This window comes from Sphaeramia orbicularis, chromosome 22, assembly GCF_902148855.1.
Source record: "Sphaeramia orbicularis chromosome 22, fSphaOr1.1, whole genome shotgun sequence".
Lineage (NCBI taxonomy): Eukaryota > Metazoa > Chordata > Actinopteri > Kurtiformes > Apogonidae > Sphaeramia > Sphaeramia orbicularis.
Genome location: NC_043978.1, coordinates 34,850,878 through 34,878,855, shown reverse-complemented (window position 1 = coordinate 34,878,855; position 27,978 = coordinate 34,850,878). Strand labels below are relative to the sequence as shown.

The 27,978-nt window shown below is 39.8% G+C and overlaps 1 protein-coding gene across 1 annotated transcript; it reads right to left on the bottom strand.

The window, feature by feature from the left end:
* Positions 1-551: 551 nt before the first annotated feature.
* eif2ak4 (eukaryotic translation initiation factor 2 alpha kinase 4) lies at positions 552-26,121 on the bottom strand. Its single transcript, XM_030126591.1, has 39 exons — positions 25,745-26,121; positions 25,516-25,631; positions 23,534-23,636; positions 23,276-23,449; positions 23,046-23,126; positions 22,783-22,931; positions 22,596-22,696; positions 22,352-22,509; positions 21,709-22,247; positions 20,922-21,037; positions 19,825-19,979; positions 17,816-18,249; positions 17,634-17,706; positions 17,466-17,555; positions 17,264-17,386; positions 16,885-16,989; positions 16,641-16,704; positions 16,470-16,549; positions 16,247-16,348; positions 16,115-16,165; positions 15,759-15,995; positions 15,084-15,159; positions 14,620-14,741; positions 13,916-13,965; positions 13,646-13,814; positions 12,973-13,089; positions 12,777-12,842; positions 12,505-12,675; positions 11,031-11,165; positions 10,737-10,844; positions 10,213-10,341; positions 7,605-7,691; positions 7,225-7,337; positions 7,082-7,140; positions 6,554-6,657; positions 6,076-6,144; positions 3,910-3,954; positions 2,881-2,996; positions 552-1,005 (listed from the first exon to the last, which is right to left on the bottom strand). Exons 1-39 carry the CDS (start codon positions 25,871-25,873, stop codon positions 948-950), a joined length of 4,974 nt encoding a protein of 1,657 aa, XP_029982451.1. The 5' UTR covers positions 25,874-26,121; the 3' UTR covers positions 552-947.
* Between the last annotated feature and the right edge of the window lie 1,857 nt (positions 26,122-27,978).

Genomic DNA, 27,978 nt, shown 5'->3' with positions numbered 1-27,978 from the left:
TCTGGTTCTGGACTTCTGCTCCAAGTGAGAATTTGTCTTCTCCGAGTTCCTTTAAATCAGATCATTTTCTCTTCCTTACAATGTTCTCTTATCTCAGTAGCACCAGCAGATGTGGGGTGGAGGGGGCTCTGAGATACGAGTCCCCCCAAAGACCAAGTAGACCTCTCATCTAACCAATGGGCTAATAAAACACTGGAAAGTCATACACAGCAGACCCGGCAACCTGGGTAATCCTACGTGCAGACTATGCTTTTGTTTCGACTTGTCCACCAAAGCTTGCTCATAAACTTCAAGGTGAGGAAGCTTCTCCGGAAGGATCAATAAAGCAAACATCAGGGTCAGTTTCCCAGGCCTTGGAAACATGAACTAGTTCACACAGCAGCCTTGCTATAGGAAAATTTCTTAAACTTTCCAGACAGTCCAACTTTTTTTCCCCAATTAGAATTAAGATAATCACTAGGTTTATGTAGTCGCATTTCATCATATAATTGTCAGGATCTTGCTCATGTTTCAGTGGGCTCTGCTTTTGAAAACACTCATAAAAACACCAGTTCACAGCACATGGGAAACGTTATTTTATTTGTACTATCTGAACAATGACTGATAAATCTAAAATCGGCATGTTTATAACTCGTTATTTTCAGTAAAAAGCCCTTTCTCGTTTAAGTTCTATTAAGGCAAAAAACGTCCAGTAAACTGTGTCTACTTGTATCTCAGGAGGTCCACAAACACTGAAAATCTTGGAGTTTGGGTCTAACAACTGAATCGCCGTTCAGCTTGGTAAAAAGGAAAATCACATGTCTTTGGGGCTCAGGCTTTGCAAGTGGAAAAAAGGGTATTTAACAGTCAATTCTGAAGGAGATTCCGTTGAGCACAAGGCTTGAAATGTTTTCTGCCACGCTGAAGCAACATGTGACGCCTCCCTGACCAGGAAAACACCTTGGGTTTCATAGCAGGATCTTGTAGTAGTCGTCTTTGTAGCTGTATAAGACCACCACAGCCACCCTGCAAGAGGACAAAAACAGAAAATTAAAAACAAAAACATCCCGGAGGACTAAATGGAACTTCAACATCAGGATAATGATGACGAAATTTAGCCGAGAGAGTTTCCAGGAACGAAGACTGCAGTTTATTAAGAAAGGGAGCCCAGGACAAAACATCTGCACCTGCTTGTTTAACATAGATGAACATGAGCAGAAAACACCAATGGTTTTGTCTGTGATGGTGTTGCTTAAAGAATTCCTTAACCCATAAAGACCCAGTGCTACTTTTGTGCCAGTTCCCAAATGAAATTTTCTCTATATCTAAGTGATTTATCACCATTTATTATATTATCCTCTGTATTTTGCATTTTATCAATATAAATCAGGCATTTTCTTATATTTAATTTACTGATCATGTAAATGTTCATAAAAGCTCAGATTAAAGTTGAGGGTTATTGTATCAAAAACAGAGAAAACTGAAGAAAAGGTGAGTTTTTCAGGTAAATCTATCATTAACTGAACATAAACCAAATATTTCCATCCACTGTCATTAATCCAACTCCACGGGTTTGACTGGTGAATCAGTGTTGTAGAAGATGTTTCCACGGTAACTATGGAGCCTCTGAACGTCCAAATGGGTCATATCTGATGACCATGAAAAGACGACAAACTGTATTTTACACCAATTATTTACATGGATTATTAGGATTAGTGCATCAACAGGAGTTTAACAGTTTAGATCAGTAAATGCTTTTGATTGGTGATGGATGTTTGGGTCTTTATGGGTTAATAACTGCAAGGCTGTCGGGATAAGTTTAGGTTGTGTTTCTGCTGCAGCTAGGTGAATACTGGACTTTTAGCCCACTCCCCCTCACTTCCCACCGTCGCACATTTGATAAAAACAACTAAACTCTTGCTGAATATATCCATTGTTGCCTCTGACGCTCATTTATCAGCAATAACTTTCTTCCCCTAAATGGCAAATCAAACACACAGCAGAGACAGGAAATTAAAACCAACTGCTCTGGCGAGGCAGACGGGAAGCCAAGAAAAGTGGCTTTGATTTTTTTTTTTGTTACCATCTCATTCATGAGAGAGAAAATCCACCGAATCCCTCACAGGGCTACTCTCTATGGGCATTCACTAGCGTCACAACACGAGAAGCTCAAACACAGAGGATTTAGCCTCTGCTTTGAAAAAGAGTTCTGCTTTGGGAGGTTGGGAATATCAACCATCCTCGACCACAGTAATGGATGAAGTTAACCCCCCTCCCCACCATCCTGTGCTGCAATCTCGATGTCAATCAGCTTGGGTGTTAAGAGCCAGACATCAGAAGACCAAACAAGGCAAATCCTTCTCCAGGTTTCACCTCAGGAAATGGGATCAGCTGAGGATTTGATGTTTTGCAAGCCAGTAGTTATCCGTCTAACAGCTCCCTTTGATGGGCTGACTGTCACTGTTACACCTGGAGTGTACAGACTCAGTGGGTGCTTTGGAGTGGCAGCTGCCCATAAAAGGAAGTCGGCCTTTTTAGCCTTTTAAAAGTAGTCTTTAATGTATTCCACTGTTTGCTTCAGGTTTCATTTTCATAAAAATAACAAGCTGGTAGGGGATGGAAACATGTGGGTCTGAGTAGAGGCGAGACTGTGGGGGTCCATGGCTCATCTTCCATGAGAGCTCCTACTGAGACAAAACATCTCAACTGTTTGTGGGGAAAATGTCTGTACAGTATTAAGTTCCTGTCATTTTTTCACTTGCAAAGAGGGGGGAGGGGGAAGTTACAATAAAGATGAGGGTCTGCATAAGAAAAGCAAATTTCAAATGACTTATTTCTTCCATTCCCTAAACTCTTTCAACGACTGAGAAGCTAAAATGCAAAAAGAAGCAAATCGCATACTTTTTAACGATTTTGAAATGGTGGATCTCTTCGCAGATGGACTTCAGGTAGCGCTGCTTCGGGAGACGAGACAACAGAGTCTTCACGCTGCTGTTGAACTGATCTTCGCTCTCAAACTGGGGAGAAAAAGAAAGAAGTGGGGTTAAACAAAGAGTGGACATGAGCGACGGGCAAAAGAAACAAAAGTCTCTTACAGTTTAGCTCCACTGGGTCAAAAACGATGAAGACTAACAAAAGCTACCTCACAAGTTGTCGCTGCCTTCGACTTCCTTAACAGACTACAGGAGCAATGAATGGGGGTTTTCATGTGCAGCCGTGGAGTATATTTTCGCATGTCAAATGTAGCAGGCCAGTGAGGCTACAAAGTTACAGTGAGTTTATAGATTTTGTTGGTTCCTTGTGTGACTCGGGGTAATTTGCCATATTTAAAACAGGCCTTTCCTGCTCGGCTGGCTATACCCACTGTGTATTGTCATGCGATTTATACACTAAATGTGTTTCTGTTTTTTCTTCTTTTTTTCACCCTCTTTTTTGACACATGTGCTGCCTGTGTAGGTGGCCAGTTCATTTACAAAGTAGACGTGTATAATAGTGGTGTTAATGACATTTTTCATCTTTCCTCATGTTCCTTAGCACAATATAATTAAGTCTTTTTTAACCTCCACTGAAGGGAAGTCAGAGATTTTTATGAGAACACTCTTGGTCAGGAGTTTGGAATGTGATACTAACACCTCCTAAGTGTTCGTTTTGTTAACTGTACTGTTTCTGTCTGCATATGTGAGCCTTGTTGAAAGGAGTTGAGAGTCTTAAGTAGGTTTCCCTGGCTGTGGAAAAAGGCCGGGGTGTTCCCTCACTCCACCCCTCATCAGACAGGACTGTAAGGAAGGAGACGGGATCCCCTCTTCCTGTCTAAAATCTGGAACTGTAGTGGCAGTTCTTTCCACTTCCCTCGTCCCTCCCACTATTCATTAGGGTGGAAGCATTTTATTAACTCTGGAGTGTTCTTGATGAAGCCCACTTGGGACTGACCTCCAGAGACAGGAAGTTGACCAGCGTTTCCCTCTGCAGGTCCACCTGTGGGATGAAAATCAAGAAGGGTTATACGAAACACAACAGAGTCCTATCTTAGACTGCAACAATTCGTAAAACTGAAACAACAAACACTGCATTACTGATAGTCCCCAAAATATCGCCCACAATATCTGTACCAATATGAGGGGACGTCAGAACTTTGCTGAGCTACTGTTTTCAAATACAGCAGTGACTGAGTATTTCCATTTTATGCAACTATATACTTGTACTTCACAACGTCTCATCTCCATTACATTTGCATTTACATAGTCGGCATACCCAGTGAAAACCATTTATCACCAAATATGATGACTTTAAATGTAAAAATCTACAAATGATGCCCAATGCATGAACAATGACGATCTTAACTCTCAAAGATCTAAATAGCTGCTGGCCAACAAAATAATCTACTGATTTAAAATGTTATTAACTAACCAATCCACTAATACTGTCAGTACATTTAAATAATTCAGGTAAAATGCAGATTAACAGCTTTTCACTGACACCATATATGACACAACTGGATTTCCTGAGGCCCCATGGTGAATGTGGAAACACCACCATTTTCTGCAAAATTATTCCCCAATAAACCCATGTAGGTTGACAAATGAAAGTGGTTGCATTGTTATGTAATGTTGTTGATGTAAAAACCTTTAAATTTATTCTGAACTTTTATGAACATCTGCATGGTCAGTGAATTAAATACACACTAGAAAAAAATCTAAATCTTGCCAAGTGAATTTTTCTCATTTCTAGTCATAATATCTCATCACACTGAAAATTAAGCAGATTTTTTGCTTGAATTAAGTAAAAAAAAATCTTGAATTAAGCAAAAAAATCTGCCAATGGAACCAGTGAAAAGTATCTTGGTTAGTTTCTTGAAATAAGATTTTCAAGATCTATTGTCTAAAAGTAAGTTCTTATATCTCACCGAAAAGTTACTCTTTAGGTGATTGTCTTATTTTAAGTGTGATGAGATATTCTGACTAGAAATGAGAAAAATACATTTGGTAAGATTTTGATTTTTGCAGTGCAGAAAAAATACCAGATTTCACATAAAAATGCAAAATGTAGATAATATAACAAATGACGATAAATTACTTGGGAAAGGTTCATTGTTGTGAAAAATTCAACACAAAAGTAGTTCTGGGTCTTTAACGCTTAACAAATATGATGTGTTAATGAAACCTGACACAACAAGTACAGAATTTAGAGCAAATAAGTCCAACATTGAACATGTACAGTACAAAAATGCAAATTACACATTACTTCAGGCATAAAATAACCTCAGAAACAGTATATAAAACAGAAAACTATTTTGCACAGTGACTACTTTAAATTTTCATACTTGAATTACATTTTGTGGTACACTGGTAGTGGCGTTTCCACAGTATTTTCACTCAAGTAAATGATCTGAATACTTCTTTCAGTACTGTGTACCATTCTTTATACAGTTTAATAATTGGGGCTATCACAAAAATACTTCCATTTCCACCTGCATGAGGTTTTCCAAGCCAGAAAGCCCTTGAAATCCCTTTTACAGGACAATGGCGACGGCTCTCTAGGGTTATCATCGGTCAGACTGTGGATATGCAGTCATGCACAATAACACAGACCGGGCCTGTGGAACTGCTTACTGAAATCAAGGTGATTATGTCTGTTGTGTTTCAATAAGTTGCATTTACTGTTGGTTCACAGATGCAACCCAGAGCCCATCAGGAGTGACAAATGTATTTAGAATATGCAGCGACATGGTAAATAAGACAAGCAGGGCTGATTTACTTTGAGAATATCAGGCCATAAATCTACAGGGCAGCCACAAATAAACTCAATATGGCAGTCATTTAGATCTCCCGAATGTCACGCTGGCTGCCTTCTGTTTAGTGTTCATTGTTCTGTAGCGACTGGAAAGGATTCGCAGCCATCTTACCTCCAGCAGGGGATTTTAGCGCAAGGCAAATAACTATAAAAGGGCTGCTCCCAGTGATGTTTGCTGTTTTAGCTATCAAAAGGCCTTTCCTCACTCTGATTTCACACATGAATTCAACAGATAAGGTGGGAGAGCTGAAAAAAAGGGCGGTGGGGATTGAGAGGGATAAAGGGGTAAACAAACAAATGACTTACTGCCAGAACCTCAATGTCATTGCTCTTGTTCTGCAAATTGCTACCGAGATTCTGCAATCTGGTTTGGATCTGGGAAAGAAGAAGAAAGAGTGAAAGAAATGAGAGCAGAGTGGAAGAAATAATAATTGTTCCCATGATCAAAATGAAAAAGCAGAGGGAAAAAAAAAAAGTAATTTTCTCATATAATTGTTTTATAAGCAAACTGTCGGTCTCGCCTACAGTTAAAGGCACCATGAGCTCAGTGAAAAATGAGAGAACATAGTGAAATGATCTGCTAGAAAACGGAATCTCTGCAAATATAAGACGTTATTCAAATACACATCCAATTCACAGTGATCTTTGCAACAAAATATATGAACATGAACAGCTGCGAGAACTGATAAAATATAGACAAATGACTGATATTTACTGTTACGCTTTGGTTTCGTTTGTTCACTCTGGAAATGACATGACGTATTAATGAAAGTTACAAACTGACCTGAGTCTCATAGCGCCGCCTGGCACTGGCAGACACCTTTTCTGGGCTGATGACATTCACATTCATGTTCATGGTACTACTACCCCCATGCTGCTCTGATGATCCTGCAGAACAAAAAAAAAAAAAAAAAAAAGAGTTCTCTTTTTACAATTCCAGAACATTCGGTAAGACTTACGGAGTTTAATTAGAACAGTTTGTTGGCTACCCCTGTGTGCACCAGTAGTGGTGTGAAACTTAACACTTAAGTTTCCATTATGGTGATTGGACGTCACTCAGGATAACAAATCAGTTAAATACCACAAGTGCAAATGAAACAGTTGGATCAGTCACACTGAGATCCCACATTCATCACAGATTCTGTATGCAGCACTTAGGTGGAGTCAAACCACAGCTGCAGGGAAACAGAAATACAACTGTCTAAAGCTCCAGTAAGGCTTCAAGGGTGAAAAGATACAGTATAAGGCATACATAAAAGCTGACTGTAAAGTAATGAGTAAGGTGTAGATCAGACAGTGCCAAACACAGTACCTGACGTGTTCAGCAGTGATCCCTTGGGATTTGGAAGAGACATGCCTTCAGAGATTTCTCTGGAGGGGCATAAGAACAACTTTTATAAGAACAACCCTTTTAAAGGCATCACAGACATCTGAGAAACACCAAAATGTTTTTACCTGATGTTTCGTTCGTCAAAGAATTTGGTCCGACATTTCTGAATAATGTGGTCCACCAGGTCAGTTTCAGGAATCCTTTTCTCAGACTGTCTGTCCTTCTCAAAGGATTTGACCTGAACAAAGAAATTACTTTTACATGTGCTGCTGTATACAGCTTACTCATAATTCTCTCTTACACAAAACAGTTTGGAAAGCAGTATAATCTGCACTGCAACACACATAAAACTTGTTCACAGTAACAGATGTTTTCTTTAATAAAAACAGTACACAGCAGCGGTGTATTGTAAAAATATAGAGACATCAGACCACAGATCAATTACAGATATCAATGGATTTTTTGACAGAGTTAAAAAAAAAACTGGACTGTACAACTGGTTTACCTTCACATAGTTGCCCTCTTTGTCAGAGACCAGAGCCACGCAGGTGATGCCAGCCAGCCTGCAGTGATCCAATAACGTCTCCTGAGACTGAACACACAACAAAATAAAAAGCCAAATTACTCAGAAACACTCTCAGTAGGTCCGTTTAAAGTTAATGTCAACTATTTACTTCAGGAAATCTGGTGCACTGGACTGATGATAACTTTAACCCTGCTGGTTCTCTAAAAACTGCTGGGAGCTTGAGCCCTCAGGCAAGTTGCACAGAGAGTTTGTGTACATTACTCACTAAGACAATCATGTCAATTTAGACAACAATGCAGGGTTTTTCTAATTAAAGCCAATTTCGTGCTGTGACCAATGCAAACGCTGAGAGCATAGGTTAATGCATGGCTGAAATACCATTCAGCTTAGCAGAGGAACATTTTAAAAAGAGCCCTTTCTAGAGCAACACTGGACTCTTGCCCTCAGAAATTCTTCTGTAGCAGCAGTTAGGTTAGGTAGAGTTTTGCTTGGAACAAGAATAGTACGCACTGTGCAGGGGCTTACAAGCAAAAGCAATGAGTTTCGAGGTAATGAATTCAATAACGATAGTGTATACTCAAGTAGTCTGCATTTGCAGTTACTTTGACTGAAGTTGATGAGAATAGATTAAGTTGACACAGAGTTTTATCTGGCTCCTGTTTTATATGAGAAAGTGTTAGCATGGAACAAACCCTGCAGTGTATCACAAGTGTATGTGTGCATGCCACCTCATTTAAGCCTAAAACTTCTCTCACAACTTTCTCATTGACAGAACAAATTAAGTCAAAGGTAAGGGGTTGCCTGGAGGCAGATGGGCAGCTCGGGGCCATATGCCTGAGCTGACCGCATGTGGAAGAGGTTTTCCATATTTGGCTAATAAAAGCTAAAAGAGTGGAAACGTCTCTTGAGGATGAATTAAAGCTGCAGAATCAGTCTGTTAAGATGCCAGCATGTGAAAGGTGTTAAAAAAGACTAGTGAGGCGAAGTAATGGGTGAGAGGGTCTGAAAATGGAAATGGTGTTCTCACCTTTTGAAAACTGGTCTCTGTGCATATACGCCCCCCCCCAAAAAAAAAACAAAAAAACAAACAAAATCAAACAAATACATTAAGTGACAGAAGTAAGCAACCCTGGTGAATATTTGGAGTGAAATGCCCCATGTTTGCAGCCAAATTCATCCTTTCTTGCTTTTAAGGGCTAAAGGTGGCCAGCCACTTACGTCCTGTGTTCGTACAAAAGACAATGAGGACCATTAAAGCAAACACTCATCCAGTACAGAAGTGGAAAGTTAACGCAACAATAGGTTATAAACAGCAAGGAAGAAAAAACAAAAACCACAAGCAATGGTGCCAGGTGTGTGTGTGTGTGTGTGTGTGTGTGTGTGTGTGTGTGTGTGTGTGTGTGTGTGTGTGTGGGGTGGGGGTCAGGAACGCACAAACACAGGGGTGAAATCAGTTTGTCACATAAACATGAAGAATGTGACCAAGGCCTGGCATCAGGGGTTGTGGGCCTGATGATAAATAATTTGGATGTTTTCAAACCTCACAAGTTTAGTCACTCAAAAAGTTTTTGGAAAGTTTGTTTAAGAAATACTATACACGAGTGACTCAACTACTGCAGAAGAGACTTTGTATTGTTCCAATGAAGTCAGTTAGTCACTTTGAACTGCAGCCACAGAGCACAGCTCATTCTCTGGGATGTTTACTACTTCTGTTAATTTCACGTTTTCGTCTCATGGGAGGGGGAAGAGCAGGCGTTAGGTGTTGCCCTCTGTAGGAGAAGTGATGTAACTACCACTCCATGGGCAGTGCTGTTCTATCTGACATTTCTTGTTTCACAGGTCCAGAAACAACAGAAAGGGAGTGACTTACAATACTGAGAAGTGGTTCCTCTAGGAGAGATATATTTAGGCTTCGGCCTTTATGCTTTTGACTTGAGGTTCTTTTTTATATTTTTGCATTGTTATTGTACTGTGTTTTAGACCTTTTTAACATGATCTTCTCTTGAACTCTGCTTTGGAGAAATACTTTGAACAGAAAATGCCTGATAAACCTAGGATTTAGTCAAAATAATGGCATTATAAATACAAGCCCTTTAGACAAAAACCATTAGACAATCACTGCATGTCTATGGCAGTAACTAATGATTACTATAGATTAGTTTCTGATTAGTTGATTAATCCTTGTAAAAGTAGCAATAAAGGATCATAACTTCTGTCCTTATTGTTTCCAACTGCTGTTCACACATTTATCATTAACACTAGCCTCTATTTAATTAAAGACTAGGATTTTTTCTCCAGTAGGTTTTCTTGTATTATTGTTGCAGTATCATGAGTTCATACTGAAAAATGAAAGCCATCAATAATTTTTGATTAGATCACTTAAATGTAGTTAATTAAATATATGAACTCAATATCATTAGAAAGTCTTAATTTCAGCATGCCCAATAGCGCAATCCAACATCATTGGGGAATGAAGGTAAACAGTGTAAACTACAGATACATCCCACACAAACTGACATATTTACATAATGAGTGTAATCGACTGCTTCACCGTATTGTTACAGACCTGCCTATTAAAGTCACTAACCTGTGACACATCATAGGTGATGTCTGCAGAGACACCCGTGCTCCAAAGCTTCTGGACAACACTGATGGCTCTAGACATTGAGGAATGACCCACTGGGACCACTAGTGCATCACAGGAACTCACTGATGGCTGATACAAAAACACCAGAGATCATTATAATGTTTCATTAGGCAACAGGAATTAAAGAAACATTTTGTGATGCGATGACCTTTGATAAAGGGCTTGTGTACAATGTCATTTCAGTGTTGTTCTCTGTATGTAGAACTACATGAAGTTTCCTGGGCACATCATTTCAAATCAATTCAGAATCTTAAAATACAGAAAATGACGCACCTCCAAAAATAACCTCATGGCGTCAAGACACACTGTGATCATAGTTATTAACATGTTGCTAAAAGTAGCTGTGTGGTGGCCGGCTGCTGAAATAAGGCATCATTAAATATGAAACATCTGTCTGCTGCTCCTTCATTACAATAATTAGGAATGCCAGATCCTGTGTATGTGCGTATGTCTGTTTCTCTCACTGGTTCCTCCATGCTGGCCAAAGCAGCACAGACTTTGTCCAGAGCCACACTGGCCCCGACAGCAGCAGTGACTGGGGCTGTGGAAGCTGGCCCTCGAAACTCCAGGATCTACGGCACAGAATCAAACCACATAATCATAGGATCTAGACTGAAAAACCGCAAAACTAATGAAACACACTACAGCTCCCATGTATGAATAGGAAAAAGTACGTGGATGTATTTTTAAAGATCTAGTTTATGTTTTGGTTTTAATACGTGGAGAGTGGAGGACTGATAATTTAGAGTAAAACCTACCAAATGGTCATAGCGTCCTCCAGCTGCCACTATGTCTGGTACAGTTCGTTTCCGTTTTCTGATGAACGCTACAAACTGGAAGATGACCCCAGAGTGGTGTTGAACCTTGTATACTAAGCCTAAGTTGATCACAACCTACAGAGGAAAGAGATTTACAATAAAAAAAGACGAAACAAAAACACACACACACACACTCTTTAAACCCAGTAAATGTTCTGTTTGGACTATTAGAGGTGGGGTTGTATGAGCTATTTATCCATAGCCAGTCCATCATCTAAAGTAGATAGTGGGCAGCACATACAGAGCTTTGAGAAGATTACTGGCCTACAGCTACAAAATTCAACATCACCTTAAATGTATTCTATTAGAACATGTTCACTGCTTTACCTTGCTCTTATCCCTTCCTAATGGGTAGCAGATACCCTGTGGTGCTTTCAAATCTAATAGATTGCTTTAACAGAAACGAGGCTTATGCTGTCGGGGGCAGCAAGGGTATATCCCCGAAATCGCCCCCAATCCTCTGCTCCCCCAAGCATTTGGAAAAAACACACCACCTCATGAAAATACTCATGAAAATTCAAGGTAGTGGCAATGAAAAAAGAGAATTGTTAGACAATCATTATGAACTCTATTTGAGCTACATCGACCTGATAGTGGCAGAATAATGGTCACAGAACCAATTTTACCCCAGAAAACTCCACCTAGTGAATGAAAATGACACCATATGAACTCTGGATGGTAGCGAGAAAATGGACATTTGTAAGACGATCAATATGAACCAAATTTTATCTCAACTGGAACCTGAAATCGATAGGGTTTTTAGTCTAGGGGTCCCCTATCCTGGTTATCAAGGGATAAGAAATCCAACCAAATCTGTCCTAGTTACTGCGTTCACACGAAGGACATCCGGTGGCAGTGGTTGGGGTAAAACCGTTATATCCCTGAAATCAAGTTTTGGGGATATAACAACATTTTTACTTTGCAGAACATGGCAGCTGCAGGTCTGCTACTACCTCCAAGCTGCAGTTTGTTAGTTGGATCTCAACTAATGTGTCAAAATACCAGAGACACATAATAACAAAAAGGCCAAAAGAATGGAGGCAGCCACTGACCAGCATCTCCCCTGTTCTTCAAGGAAAAACTGCTCTTTTTGTCTATGGAGTTTGTGATGGACCATGTGGGGAAAAAGCTGTTACGCGAAAAGGTGAAGTGGTAAAAAATATTGTAACTATAGAGTACGCTTCAACTAATGTAGAGTTCTTTTCAGGTGTGAAATACCATTTTTGCTGCCTTGATCCTCAGTGTTTCTTTAGTTCCATGCCTGTATTTCTGCCTGCTGCTCTAAACTGTGGGTGTGCAAACCACCAGGTAATAAACTGACCGTGGACGAGTACAAAGTACCTCACTCTTTACCAGAATTTACCCCGGAAGTCAGAATTTGCACCCTACATAAGTTTAACGGCATTCACATCACCTGCATTTTAACCCCCAGCCTCCGCAGAAGCATTGTGAGCTCCTCCAGGTCCTTGAGACCCTGCTTTGCCAGCTGTGTGACCGCAGTCTTCTGTTTGGTGAGCGATGTCAGCAGCGGCGCCAAGTCCTGCAGATCCCCCTTCTGTTCAATGTATTTGTACAGAGTCTGCAACTGGAGGTAACACAGAAGGGGAGACCCTGATATGTCTGACTGCGTTTAAGTGTGCTGCTGCTGCAAGATGGATTGTTTTTACAGTTTCAATAGACACTTACACTGTTGGTTGACAGAGAAAAATTGCAGAACTTTGCCTCCACCTCACGTTTGGTCAACTTTTCACTCTGGGGGAGACATTTTAACACTTCTATATTTGAAAAGAAAAACACTCGCACACAGGTTCATACCAAATTATATCAGTATCAAATACACAATGTGGACGACATCTGTGATACATGTGTGTTCTGCACTGACCATGGCATCACACAGTACGTTGGAAGCCTGGCTCAGTTTGTCCTCAGGGACTCCACTGTGGAGCAGGATGGCCTTCAACAAGCTGGTGTGGTTCAGGTAAATGTTATAGTTCCTTTCCTGCAGTCACAAAACACACCTTTAACCACCTCAACAGCAATTAAAGTCAAAACTATAAGCACCACTGTACAATGAGCCTCAGTGAATAATGATAGCTGTGTCCCATGACCTTCTCATTCTGTCTGACTCACATATTCTTAAAAGCTTTCACACAATGAACTGAGTGCTGGACAGGATCAGAAACAGGATCTATGTGGGATGACCTAGAAGCCAAACTTTGAGTTGACAAGGTTCATAAGACATATATGGAGGGCTGTGTGGACAGGAAATGGATTGTACTGGGAGGGAAGGAAGTGGACCGAGCTGTGCGTAATAGATTGACTGTGTAAATAATGAGTAGACTATAAATCTGTAAGGCTGTCACATAATTTGGAATGTCAGGAATGTGAGCAGGAAGTCAAAGGGGAAAAATGTCAAAAACAACACCACAGGTTGGGATGATGACATCAGTAAAAAAGTAAAGAACAATAACACATCCCGCCTGCCATCAAACTGTTCTGTCTGAATGTGAAGACAGAAGAGCACAAACTGTTGTTTTAGTAAATCAAAGTACAACCTGAAGTGCAGGGAATTCCTGAACTATTTCAGAGATGGTGTAGATGGTCTCTGCGTCGGGGAGCAGGCTGTTGGTGACGGGTGTGATGATGTCAAAAGCACATTCCAGAAGCTCCCTTGGATGTGCGCGATCCAGCTTTCTGGGTCTGAACACACGTTCAATGCTATATCTTAAGAAATACGACACAAAAAAAAAAACAACAGAAATGTTAAAGATACAGGCAGGGATCTCGTACACAAATACTGTCTGTGTTTTATGAATAAAATGTACCTTTTCAGATGTGTTATATTGTTGCGGGCCACAAATCTTGAAAATGCCATCTAAGGTAAGAGAGGTAAGACATAAGATACACTTTAAGTAATTCAAATTTTACTTTAAGAACCTCTACTTAAAGCAAAAACACTAAGTAGTGTGAAGTTGGTGAAGGTGGGGTAAAGTAAACAAATAGAAAATAAAATTAATGAAAGGTAATTCAATAACATAAAACAATAACTGAGCAACTCAGTCAATAAAATACAAACCAAGCAAGTCAGCTAAAATAAGAATAGCTAGAAATAAAAATGTGATAAACTAACACACCATACTAGATGTACATTTTTCAGTCTCAATAAAAACAGCCAGTGACCGCAACACAGTCCTATCACTGGAGTGTACATGATAAACAACACTATGTGCACTACAAATGAACACAACCAAGTACCTCTCTGTTCTTTCAAAGAGGGAGGACTACCTCACCTTGGCAAACAGTTCACAGTATAATGTCAGTGAAGTACATCCTAGTCTGCAATCAATCACAGTGTGGAAACAACCATTTAGACCGCAGGGTTTCCTGAAGTAGAGAGATCATAAGGCCGCTGCTGATTGCAGCCTCACACTGTGTGCATGTGCTACACAAATAGATGTATAATTGGAGTTTGTGTGCAAGCAGGGTCATGCACACCTTTGTGTGTTATGCGTGCGTGTGCTGGACTCACCCGGAGGTCATAGGGCAGTGTAACCAGCATTCCACTGTGGTCCATGAAGCAGGCCAACTCGCTACCTTCATATAACTTCCTGTTCCTGGGAAGGAACAGTGGTGTCTGAAGACGCACAGCACCTGAAGATAAACATCACATTTAACAGCAACATCTGCATAAGATAACATAACCTTCACCCTTAAAGAAGTGATGCATGTGAGCAGATACAAACTGAGTACAAACAAATACATACAGCTGGACATCATCAGCAGTGTGCACAAAAATAACACAAGCACCTGCACAGAATCTGTGCTGCCCAACAGTGCAGTTATTGTTTAACCGCCAATCACTGGAGCAGATGTTGGGATTCCTAAAATGGGCTTACAGTGGGTCAGAAGTCCAAGTGGGGTGCAGCGGAGAATCAACAAAGTTTCACATTCACACGCACAGTTACGCACAATACACAGGCGTAACGTACTGACCGTGTTTCTTGAAGATCCTGGTGATTGTTTCATACACATACTGCTGCAATTTGGCGCTGTTGAAGCTGAAGTTGCCCTGGAGGGAGACCAAACAAACAGCCTCTGTTAGGGATCAGGAGACATCAATTAAGTACAAACAGTTGGCCTGTTCTACAGCCTAGAAAAAGGAGGCAGCACAGAGGGAACAGAGGAGCTGGAGCTGTCATGCATTTGTCTGCAGTGACATCTAAAGGGAGCGAAGGGAAGTATTTGGCCCAAAGCCGTAAGATTATCATCTGTGAAAACCCTGAGCCACATGAGTTTTAGCAATGATGAGACTGCATTCTTACAAAAACAAGCAGTTGCTGAGAAAGGAAAGGAAGCAGCATAATGTGGTGGCATATAATCCACTGAGGAGGGAAGTACCTCTCTTACCGCTCTAATCCACTAAGGAAAGAACTAAGAGAGGTACTTCCCTCCTCAGTGGATTATATGCCACCACAATAAAAATAAAGTTTTTACACAGATTCTATGAATTTGGTGGTGTAGTATTTACATTATTTTACTAAAAGTAAAAGCCAACTATATTGCATTACTTAGTTGTATTTAACAATATATTAGACTGTAAGCCCTACACTGTGATATGCATAATATCACCTGACCCTTGCCAACAGATGGCCCTAAGAGCAGCCATACCTTGTGTAGATCTATGTCATATGTGTAATCCATAACAGGGGTGGTGTTCTGAGCGAACAGCTGGCCCACCATGGTGCGGTACGCTTTGCCGTTGACATTGGCCATGGTGTGCTGCAGCACCTCATGCAGCTCTGACTCCTCCATCTGGGGTGGAGGCAGCAGTTCACTCTTTAGCAGCTCCTGTGCAGTGGGCCGCAGGGCTGGGTCATGGTTCAGCAGCCACTCTATTACTTTCCTCTGAGGTAACAGACACAAATAGGAGACAACAACCTGATTTTCTATTGTACCACTGGAACTTCAGAACAAAAAAGAAAAAAAGTCGCTATAGAATATTGCTATGCTACTGTAATTCTCACCTGTGTTCCTTGTTCATATGTATGAAAGTCCTCTGGGAAATAAATGGGCTCCTACAATGTGAAAAGAGAGCAGTTACATAACAAACCAGTTTAAGAGCATTAAATTACTATCAACTATAACGACCAACGTACTGCACGCAGCTGGCTCAGGACAGAGATGCGCTCAGCTCCTGTGGTCATTGGGCGGTAAGACATCTCAAACAGGATGATTCCAAGGCTAAACAGATCAACTTTCTAAGCACAGACAAAATAAAGCGAAAAACAGGCTTATATTAACTCAAAAACTCAGCAGCAGATCTGATGGATTGCAGCAAACCTCTGAGCTGAAGTAGAACATTAAAATCTGAACTCTTACCTGGTTGTAGGTAGCTTTTGTGTTTCCTTGAACCTCTGGACTCACATACAGGGCAGTGCCCACCATCCCAGTCATGTTACCTACAGTTGCCAGAGTTGCAGAAAGTGTGAATATCAGACAATATAGTGATCTATGACCAGTTTTGTGTCAGTATTTTCAATCTGTGGTCACCTGTTGGGTCTGGTTTGGTCATTGCTGCTGAGCCACTCTCTTCCACTTCAAATTTACCTGCAGCCTGAGACAAACACAGCATCTCCATTAGTTCATATCATTTTATTGGTTTTATATAGCTGCAAATGCTGAATTAATTATTTGGAAAGCAATAACTGCAGTTTGAGTGTTTTACATAAAATCCTTAACTCCACAATCCACCACTTTGTGAAGCTGTTAACCATTTGCTGACAGTAATGCATACCACATTAGCAGGATGGTCTGTAGCCAGGCCAAAATCTCCAATCTTTACATGATCCTGTGAGTCAAGGAAGATGTTGACAGGCTTCAAGTCCCTGTGAATCATGCCCTGAGAGGAGGATATATTAAGAAACACAGGTGATTAAAAACATGGTCGTTTGCCTTGTTAGTATCTGTGTTACTTTTGTGGTTTTAGTATAAGAAAGCAATACAAACTGAAGTATAAAAATGAACTCTGACTGCAAAAAACTTAGATCAATAGAAACAATAGAAACCCAGTAGATTTAAGGGTTTGCAAAAAAAAAAAAAAAAAATCAAAAATTGGCTACAGGCAGAGCCACTTAATAGAAGTTATCTGCCTCACAAAAAACATACGCACACACCTGCTCATGGATATAAGCCAGGCCATCAAGTATTTCCCTGAATAGTCTCCACAACCGAGTCTGGTCCTGGTGCAGCCCATGGTCTATCGTGTCTCTTAAGGTGCTCTTTTCACAATATTCCATCTGCAGGGCACACACAACATGTATTACAGTGCTTGAGAGACCTCTAGTGGGGAAAATTGAACTTGACGTTAAGGAATACCTGAATATACAAGTAATGTGCTATGAGCAGTGGTCGATCCGAGTCTGTGCTCTCCATTGTGTCTGTAACAGGCCTTTTGCTTGGCTCAACCTGAGATGGACACAACAGTATTTGTAACTCTTGTCAAAACATAGGTAAATCAATAATAAAAGGAGTAAATAATCAAACCTGTGACATCTCATCAATGCTTTCATCGCCATTGTCAAAGATGATATCACTCCTTGAGTCACTATCTGATGGTCTAAATGTGAGAAAATAAAAGCAAGACAAAGCTGATGAAGTAAGAGCAGGTTGCAAAGGTATAAATGTGTAAGTCATGTGGAATTAAAACCACTAAAAAAAAAACTTACAAAAAAGAGGCACCGAACACATCTTCCTCATCATCGTCATCCTCATCATCACTCGAATGGTGTCCAGTACACTTTGCGCTGGAGGATCTCTCGATGGATGTGGACCACTCCACTGAGCTGGACAGGGCTGGAGGAGGTGCGACATCCTCCACGTCGTCGGGAAGGCCGAGCTCATTGAGTCGCAGCAGAGGCTGTCTGCCCTGCGGAGGCTTGTCGGGTGTGCTTTGTGGCTCAGAGCTGTCAGTGTTGCTCAGCACACCCACCGAGGGCGTCTCATGCTTCTCGATCCACGCGTTGTAGTAGCGGACGATGTTTTCATGGTTGAGGCGGGAGAGCAGAGTCACCTCTCCTTTGATGCGCCTGAATTGCTTACTGGCGGGGTTGACCTGGATGCGCTTCACAGCATAGTAGCAACCATCTAACTTGTTCTGAACCTGGAGAGGCAAAAAACACAGAAACCATTCAGACCTAGGGTTAAGATTCATCTTTACGTTTGATCTCAAGTGGCCACCAGGTACTTCGTCTGTTCACATCTAGTATTAAAATGCCCAAAGTGATATTGAGTGATTGCGATTTAAGCTGGTTGAAATGTTTCTTTGTAAATTGAATTCACAGTGCTGTTTGAAGTTTAACAGTGGCAACTTTTGGAGTAGAGTGTCTTCTTGCCAGTTGCTCACTGCATAAATTGCTGTGGAACAACACAACTAAACTTGAGAATTTGGGATTTCTTGCATGAGGTACAATTTATTGATAATTGAATCTTCAAGTCCTTCAAATATGTGATTAAATTTCTACCCGATTATGTGAACTGAGGAAAACAACACTGTTGCATTCTCCACCACTGCAGTTCATGCAGCTCTACACATGCACAACACACAACACATTTCAAATCCAAACTGACTCAGGGCTGCTACAACCCGATTGCATTTAATGTATTTATTGCATTTTAACTGTATTTTAATTGCATTTTAAATTGTATTTTAAACTGTATTTTAATTGTCTTGCACTGTAAAGAACTTTGTGATTCCCTGTCTGTGAAAAGTGCTCTATAAATAAAATTTACTTACTTTGACTAGCAATACTCCTTAGTGGCCTGTTTGAACTTTTCACACATCTTGCAAAACCTTTAAAGGAGTGATATTTTGCTTTTTTTTTTTTTACATGGAATTATGCATTTTAAAACATTTCCCTGTGGTCTACATAAACTGTAAATGCTATGCTTGGGTCTGAATTCTTCATTAATTCAACTCCACAGGTCCATCTTCAACCCTATTTCTGAGTAATGACGCCAGAAACCTCGTTTTGAGTGCTCGCCATTTAAATGTACATGAGCCACCCCCCCACCCCCCCCAGGTTGTTGGCTGTGCTGCTCTGTCCCATTCAGCCACTTGTGTTCATTAATACAAAAAACAACTGAACATTTTAGGTAATCAGCTCAAAGTTTGGACACATATTCCTTTTTTTTTTTTTTTTTTTTTTTTTTTTTTTTTTATGGGCTCAGCTGGCTGACAGGCAGCTGTCTGTACCGATAAGGCAGCAGCCAACACCAACTGTACAGCTGGTGTCGGAGTACAGTTTGGACACATTTTCAGTATGGACTACAACCGCTGCTGCTGACAAACAATTATAGCATACTCGGAGAAATGTTCATCGGAAGTCTTGTCCTTATATGTGCAAATGTCGTGACTTAACTAGTTACAGACCAAACAAATTAAGCAGGAATTAAAACAGGTTGTAGAAATCCACTTGGTTTTTGCCAAAATCTATATAAATTTAGCTTTGCAGCAACTGGAGGGTTCAAATTCAAACTTTTTTAACTACTGGGGTCCAAATACACAAATAAATGTACCAAAGGCTAATAAAAGTGGATTTAGTAAAATATGACCCCTTTAACGTACAAAGTTTCAAGTACACACATGCCCACCACATAAAAAAAACATATAGTGAACAGAAAAGACAGGGAAATCATAATGGCATTTGTTGCCTGTATCATCCAAGTCCCCAGTTACCTTAATTACAGCACCAAAGGCTCCTTTTCCCAAAAGCTGCAGCTCCTCGAACTCATTAAAGTAGCGAGAAAACTGCCTCTGCACCCCAGAGCTGAAGGGAGCATTGAGGATGTGGCTCCGTGGGATCACTGATGATGCAAAGTCCACAGCTAAATCTGCAAGATGAAGGTTTTTGTACAGTGAGTTCACCGATAGTCTTTAAGGTACTTTTGATTTTGTTCTCATTTCTGTGATAGACATCTTGCAACCAGAATAACTTATGCCGGGGGGGGGATTCTTGGGAGACTCTCAGATGTCTCACACAGAAGCAATTATCTATGATTTGGTAAATTTTTACACAGCTCAACGTCTATATAGAGCCAATAAAAATCAACTACCAGACAACATACAAAAACTATTTGCCCATAGAAAGGGGGGCTATAACTTGAGGGGATGTGGGATTTTCAAAGTCCCAGCAGTCAGGACCACTCGGAAAAGTTTGTGTGTATCAGTGTGCGGGGTCAAGCTTTGGAATGAGTTGGCAGTGTCCAAACATTCAAAAATTCAAAAAAATGTAGAAAGAAATGTTTTTTTCACAATATTTCGCTCAAGGAAGGGTGTGGTCATTATTTGGACTGTCAGGTTGTTATATTGTATGGTGTGTGTATAAACATGGGATGTGCAGACGTGTGTTGGTGTACAGCTGTAGAGATAAATTGGTGTGCATGTATATGTGTATGTGATTGTATGGGTGTACAGGTTTGTAGGGTGTGTTTATGGATAATCACAATTTTATGTTGTATATCAAGTGATTAAGCACTAACGGTCTGAGGACTGGAATCGGGGGGTACGACTGGATAAGCAGTGGCTTCTTCCTACTCCCTTTCAGGCACAACAGTTGTTCTTTTTTTCTATTATTTGATTTTTATTTGTGTACAGTATTGTTTTTTTTCCTTCCACATATTTTGTATTATTTCTCTGTCTGAAATAAACTAAACTAATTATTGAAGCAAACTCAATATTGAGGGACAAAGACATGAATACAGGAGTTCAATATAATGTAACAATATTCTGTTGTTGTATAGTGTTTACATATTTCATATAGTGGTATTTCTCACCTTCTGGGCTGGCATCTTGGTATTGTGGTGAATTTTTAGGTGATGGAGGCTTAAGGAAGGAGTGATCCAAGAGCTGCTGAGTTGTCCAGCGTTCCCCATCATTCAAACACACACACCTACAACCCAGACACATGTAACAAATGGGTCCACAGTGCTGTAATCTCTGGAAAAAAAACAAGTCTATGATACTAGTATAAAGTGGGTTAGTGCTGAAAGCAAAACAAGCATACAGAATAGCAATACAAATTTTCATAGTCTAAAAGAACCTATCACTTTGTTAGAAAATCTCTGTTAAGAGATAAAATTAGCCACACTAATACAGAATGAGCCTATAAAACATACAATCAAAAAGTCACATTATATTGAACCCATTTATATAGAATAATTCATGGGAAATGCAGTGTTAAAAATCTTTGAATTTTTCCAAGTTAACAATAACATCCATTCATTCATTTCTGCAGTGTATGAGAATCTGACCACTTGCTTTTATGTCAGGGATTATATTTATGTTCTTACTGACTCCTACTTTTCATTTCATCAAAATTATGTTACAGTTACACAGTAAGGTTAAGATTTTTTAACCCTTCTGCACATGCTGTACACCACCACAGATGATGGAATAGCACAAATTAAAAGTAAATGCATGTTACTTTCAAGTCAGTGAACACTGATGATGGCAGTGAACTCAAATGAATGAAAACCAGTGTTTGATAAATAAGGCAACGTTCTTGCAGTTCAATGTATTTGGACATGTTAACAACATAAAACGTAAACCATCTATACATACTTATGGAGGAAGTCCTGGAAATCTGCAGGCAGGCTGGCTGGTACTGTCACTGGATACTCCTTCACCTCTTTGCCCTGGCTCAGAGCCAGCAGCATGAGCCCCAGGTTCCACACGTCCCCTTTTTTTCCGGTCTTCGTTGGCATGGCTGTGTCCTCTGAGAACCGTACGTGGGCTTGTTCAAAAACATCTTCCTTGCAGATATCTGCGAATCTCTTTGATAAGCTGTAATCAGTCAGTCGGACATTGCCCTCAGCGTCGACCAGGACACTGGAGGCCCCCAGCTGCTTATGAACAACTGAGTTAGAGTGAAGGTAGTCCAGGGCTGCAAGGAGCTGGGCTGTGTACTGGCAGAGTTTATCCAAAGGGACAGGGGTGTGGTTGATTAGATTTTGGTTCAAGTTGATCCCAGCTACATGTTCCACCAGAAGGTTGATCACAAGGCAGTCCTCTTTCTCACAGGTGCTCAGCGCTGTGTAGTGCACCAAGTTTGGATGCTCCAGACGGAGGAGGGAGTTGAACTCATTTTCTGCCCCATGGATCTACAGTAGAACACAGCAGATGAGCAAGAAAATCACATTTCACTGCATGTTATTCAACCATTTCTGCAACTATTAATATGAGTTAACATATCTTCTCAACTTGCCTGTTTTTTACAGTTCTCGATCTTTCCTTTCTCCTGACTTGTGAAGAACTTTCCGATCTTTTTGTTCCAACGCAGTGACCACTCATAGATCACTGCAAAGTCTCCAGAATTAACTTCAAATCCATAGTACACACTACGGCCAAGCCGCTCACTTACACCTGCAAGAAACATGAACAGATGAAAATACATATAAAAAAAGCTTAACAGAATAAGTTCATGCACCAGATGGTCTACATCTTCTCACCCAAGCTTTTCCCTCTGTGGACACCAAGCTCCCCAAAAGTGCTGCTGCTAAAGTGAAGAAGCTCTTGTGAGCGATGGTTGTCTTCACTGATGGTGTCACGCCTGGTAGAAGAAATACAACTTTGTACATTTCTTATCTTTTGACACAATGGCATTTCCACTGGTATTTATACCTATGTGCTCCATACCTGTGGCGGGAATTTGAGGTAGTCCGGCGACGATTACCGATGCCTTTCTTGATTTCTGATAGATCAGGAGGAGTTCCACATGGGCTGGGTGGACTCTTCCCAAAAGTACTGGTTGTAGGATGTGTCTGCTCCATACTCTCAAATCGCTCCTGAATAGCAAGAACACAGAACAGATATATAATCACAACACATCTGTTGCCTACATTCTTTACAGGATAAGCACCTTGTGATGGGTAAATATTGAAACCATGTGAATAAGGCACCTGTTTGGCTATTTCTTTTCTTCTCTTTTCTTCCCGTTTCTCCTCTTCTCGTCTTTGGATTACGGCCATGATTTCTTTTTCCTACAAGAATGGAAAAGACTTCAGTCAATATCATGTTGCCTCTGCAAATACAGAGGTGGGTTATATTTAACTAAGACTACCTCCTTTCAGGCATTAAAAATCATGACTACTTAATAAAACTTATCCATTATGTAAGTTTTCTTCCTAACCATCTCCTCCTCCTGTTTACGCTGCTGGTCCATCTTCTGCTGCTCCTCCAAGGCTCGTTTCTCTTGCTGCCTCTGCTGGTTCTTCAACATCTCTTCATGGAAAGAGCATGATGGCGGCTTGTTGTGCTCACTCAAGAATCCTTGGATATAGTCAGCTAGCTCGTAAATCATCACCTACAGGTAAAGAAGCAGGCTAGTTATAAATCACAAACACTCATAAGTCAATCATGTGTTAGTTATGTGTCTATGCATGCTCACCTCGCCACATCGTGCTGCTGCCAGCTTGGTGATACCACTTTGTAGGTTCTGGAGGGTTTCATTGGAGAGACCTTTGGCATTTTTAAGCTCCAAATTGGGAGGCCTGTTAATGTCCCAAGATATTATGTTATGAATATAAAATAGTCACTAAGGGGCCAGGCCAAGCAAGTAACGGAGTGAGAAAGCACTGTGCAGCAATACTAATCATTCCATATCTGGTTTTAAAAGTTATTTAGCAGCAACCATAATAGCTTAAATTGTAGGTCTAAGCAAGTACTTAACATGCCATTAAGGAATAATAACCAAATATTTAATAAAAACATGAATTTATCATCATTGACAAAGTAACAGAAAAATATACAGCAGCTATTTGAGGTTTGGAAAAAACACCAAAAAGCGCCACTCCTCAAGGAAAGTGCAAATATATAGCATACCACACTTTTCTTAATATATGAGAGTACATTATTTCCAAAAATGAAACTGGTATCATTTGTGTTTTGGTTTTAAAATATATTAATTCATGGTAATAGAGTGAGCTTCCAAAAAACTAACGGAGTGAGGTGTTTGTTCAATATGATGCACCATAATAATAAAAGATTTTATTAAGATACTGATAAAATTATCGGTCTTTGGTGACATATGTTTCATTACTGTATTTAATACACATCTTTCTGCTGTTTTTTAATAAGAAATAACATTCAAAATCATTATAGTGTTTGATTATTATGAAATATAAGACTAGACACAGGCATATATTTTGAACATATTTATTTACACATTGCTATTTAAATTCTGAGCTTATGCTGCATACATTCATTTTACAACCTTTACTGTTCTTAATTTACACTGTATTCTCATATATTTTCTTATATATCCAGTTGTAATTCAGGTACAAATTAAATAAACACAGCTTTTGAAACTAGAGATACATGTCTTTCATGCTGAGTAATCAAAAGTATTGTTTTGGAGAAAAAAAGAAATTGACCCTGATGTTCACTTTTGCTTGGCCAGGCCCTAAGACAACAATGAGACGAGCAGATCATATAAATCCATTTGTCTGGAGGACAAACAGGCATGTGGGGCATTTGCCATGATGCTCTGAAAGCCCAGTTTTGCATGTAGGTTATATTCATACTGTAAGCCTTGGTACTCAAGTTGATTAAGTACTTTTTTTTAAATAATTCACATGATATATTAAAAATATGTAGCCAATATCAGACTCCAGTGCGAATTTGAAACAGTTCTAAAGAATAGTAACAAAGATGTTACCAACAGCCCACTGTGTATAAAGGAAAAAATGGATTATACTTTATGTTGCTGTGCAGTGGAAGCCACAAAATTCATGAACAGAAGATAATGAGCATAAGGATATGGGGGGAAATGTGCCTGACATGGACAGTTAAGAAAACAGAGGATAAAGTGTGGCTGCTCTTTCTGTATGTGTGTATGGAAGGTCCAAGCTGAGAGTGATGATGTGAAGTCAAAACTGAATTCTAGTGAAAATTGATAATAGTGGACACTGAAAATAAAATCACAATCTAAAAATCTCTAGATCTGACAGAAATGGGACTTGATCCAATCAACCTATGAGAAATGTAAAGATACTACTAATAGCTACTTATTTTGGCACTTTTTGCCAGCAGTCTGAAGACAACCACAGTCTATTTTTCCTCTAATCATGTGAGCCGATGCAGAGAATACAACAACAATTCACGCACAGTTAAATCATTTATTTAATAATGATGCTGAGCAAAGACTAACTCATTCTAATCTAACTACAAACTAATAGAAAAATAATTGCATTCCATCTGCATGGGTTCACATGATTGGAAACAAAATCCTATTTGTACAAATCTAGTTTTTAAAGCTCCACGATCACTTGCCTCCGAGTAAAATTAGCTTTATCTTGGAGCTGCAGGTCAGTCAGAGTAACCCTGCACTGCATTGAAAACACACAGTAAAGGTCAGAGGTCACTACTCACACGTCTGGGTATGTAGGTGGGCATTTGACCTGCAAGTCCACGGTTACGTAGCTTTCCTGCCCATTGTTTAGCCCGTTGGGCCGCAGGCACAAGTGCACCTCTGGAGGTCTTTTAACCTAAAATAGCAAAAGCACCCTTCAGTTAGTGGGTTTACCAAAGTATGCAACATGTCAGCTTTCTCCATCATTAGCTCACTGGACCAGATGCTTCTGCTAACATTTCCCTTTACCTTCCATGGATCCTTGAGCCGCAGATCCTGGAAGTCATCTCCAAAGATAGATGCGAGAGCTTCTAGTTCATTTTCCTGCTGCACCGTGTAGTCGTCTGTCCCATCTGTTGGAGTGTGCTGACTGCTCATTCTTTTAGTTCAACTACATGGCAGTCCTGTTCTGTCACACACACGGCCGTCGGACAGATTGAGAAGGAGGAAGAGGTTTAAATCTACACGCTGTACCGCTATTCCAGTCACTGCCGCCCTCTCCGCATTCCCTGCACTTTTAAAAGTCAAACTGTAACAGTCTGGGGAATTATTTCATGAATTAATCCAGCCTTGACTAACTTATCTCAAAAGCGACCACAACAGCACTGTAACTGGCGCATGGCTGTTGCGAGTTGTGTCGCAGGTAAAACGTCATCACGTTTTAATATGTCACTAGAGGGCGACATAGCCCATGTACAGGAAGAGGCTGTGTTACGCTGTGTTAGGCTGTGTTAAGTTCTCTCATCAAAAAACTTCTTTTATTGCTTTTCACAATCAGATCAAACAGTACATCGACTCAATTAAGTTTTCTCTTAATCAAAAGGCTACAAGAACTGTGAACATCTGTAAACATTTTGGCATTTTTTTGTAAACCCCTACACCCCCTGGCAAGTTATGTGATTCTCATGTTCTATGTTAAAACTGGTAATTTTACATACCTTGCACAGTTTGTTATTATTTGCTGAAGATCTTCATCTTTGTAAAACTGGCAAATGACAAATAAGCTATATTTAAAAAAAAAAAAGAATAGATAAATAAATAAACAAGTAAATAAATTTGACGGATTATTATTTAAAAAAAAAAAAAAAGGGTCAAGGACAACTGTTTCTTATTTGTGAGAATAATCCTAAACAAATAATAAGAATTATAATAATTACGTCTCATGAATCCATCTAATCTACTATCCTCTAAGGACCCTCTAACCAACAATGTATATGCACAAAAACTGCCATAAAATCTCCATGTACATATATTTTTGTCCTTTTTTTCTACATAAGTCTGTTAATGCATTTCAAGTCTATTCAATACTACCAACAATTAAAAAATTTTTTCTAGATTTTGATCCTTTAAAATTCATTTTGAATACATGATGTCACTGTTGTTTATATATAAAAATGTTTTTTTTAATAAGTAGTGGGGTGGATGGGGCATTGCTGGTGATTAGAGTGTTGGATATGTGTTGTATATATTGCGCGGAAGGTACTGTGTAGTAAAATGGTCCTTATTAGTGTTTTACTGTTTTATGTTGGGGAATCAATCAATGAACATCCAGAAATGCCTAGAAAGTAACCCCAGCTGTCAGAAAAACTTAGAAAATATATATACAATATTTGTTCTTGAGATGTAGGCGAGTTGAAGTGTATTGGTGCATTAAATGGAGAAACTCATGTAAAATGCAAGTACGTAAAATTGTAAGTAGAGTATTCGTAGCATTTAGTTACATTCCATCATAAGGTAAAGCAGACGCATCAGGTGGAAGGAGAGTAAAATAAGATTTTCTGACATCATCAGGAGGTTATTATTCCCCCTTGAATGACAGAGGACAACTGTTTTCACAAAAAAAGAAAAAACAATGCTATCAGTGGTACATGCAAAATATTATATTAATGCCTTGTTATCTATGCATTTTGAGGTTGAATTCTTTGTTACTGGGGAGAAAAGCCTGATCATGAGTAATAGATCCTCTTTTCTGCATCACAACCATGTTAATCTGATGTATTAAAGTTTGTTATTCTTTGTCAAGCAGATATTTGTGAGATGCTTCAGCTACATCCAGCTATCTAGTCAGATACAGGCAAAATAAAGCTATAAATAGAAGATTGTGGCATCTGGTGGGGCAACAAATGAGGAATGCTCACACACGTATTAATATAAATAGCTATGATCTAAGTTTTATCTTAGTGTCATTCTTCTTAATTCAAAGGACTGAATCTAAACATTTCCTATTATATAAACTTGCTGTCATGAATGGTATTTACAATTTCCAATCTTGTGATATTTTCTTTGGAATCACATTGCAGTGTTTGTGTTACTTCTACATAGATGAGAATATTACCTCATGAATTACAAAGGTTTAAAGGGAATATGTGGGAAAGTGGGGAGTACAAATATGGAGTTCCTCTTTGAAACTCACTACCCAGGAACCTCAGTGGCTGCTCATTAATGACTGCTGCTCACCATAACCGTACAAGGAGACAGCTGGG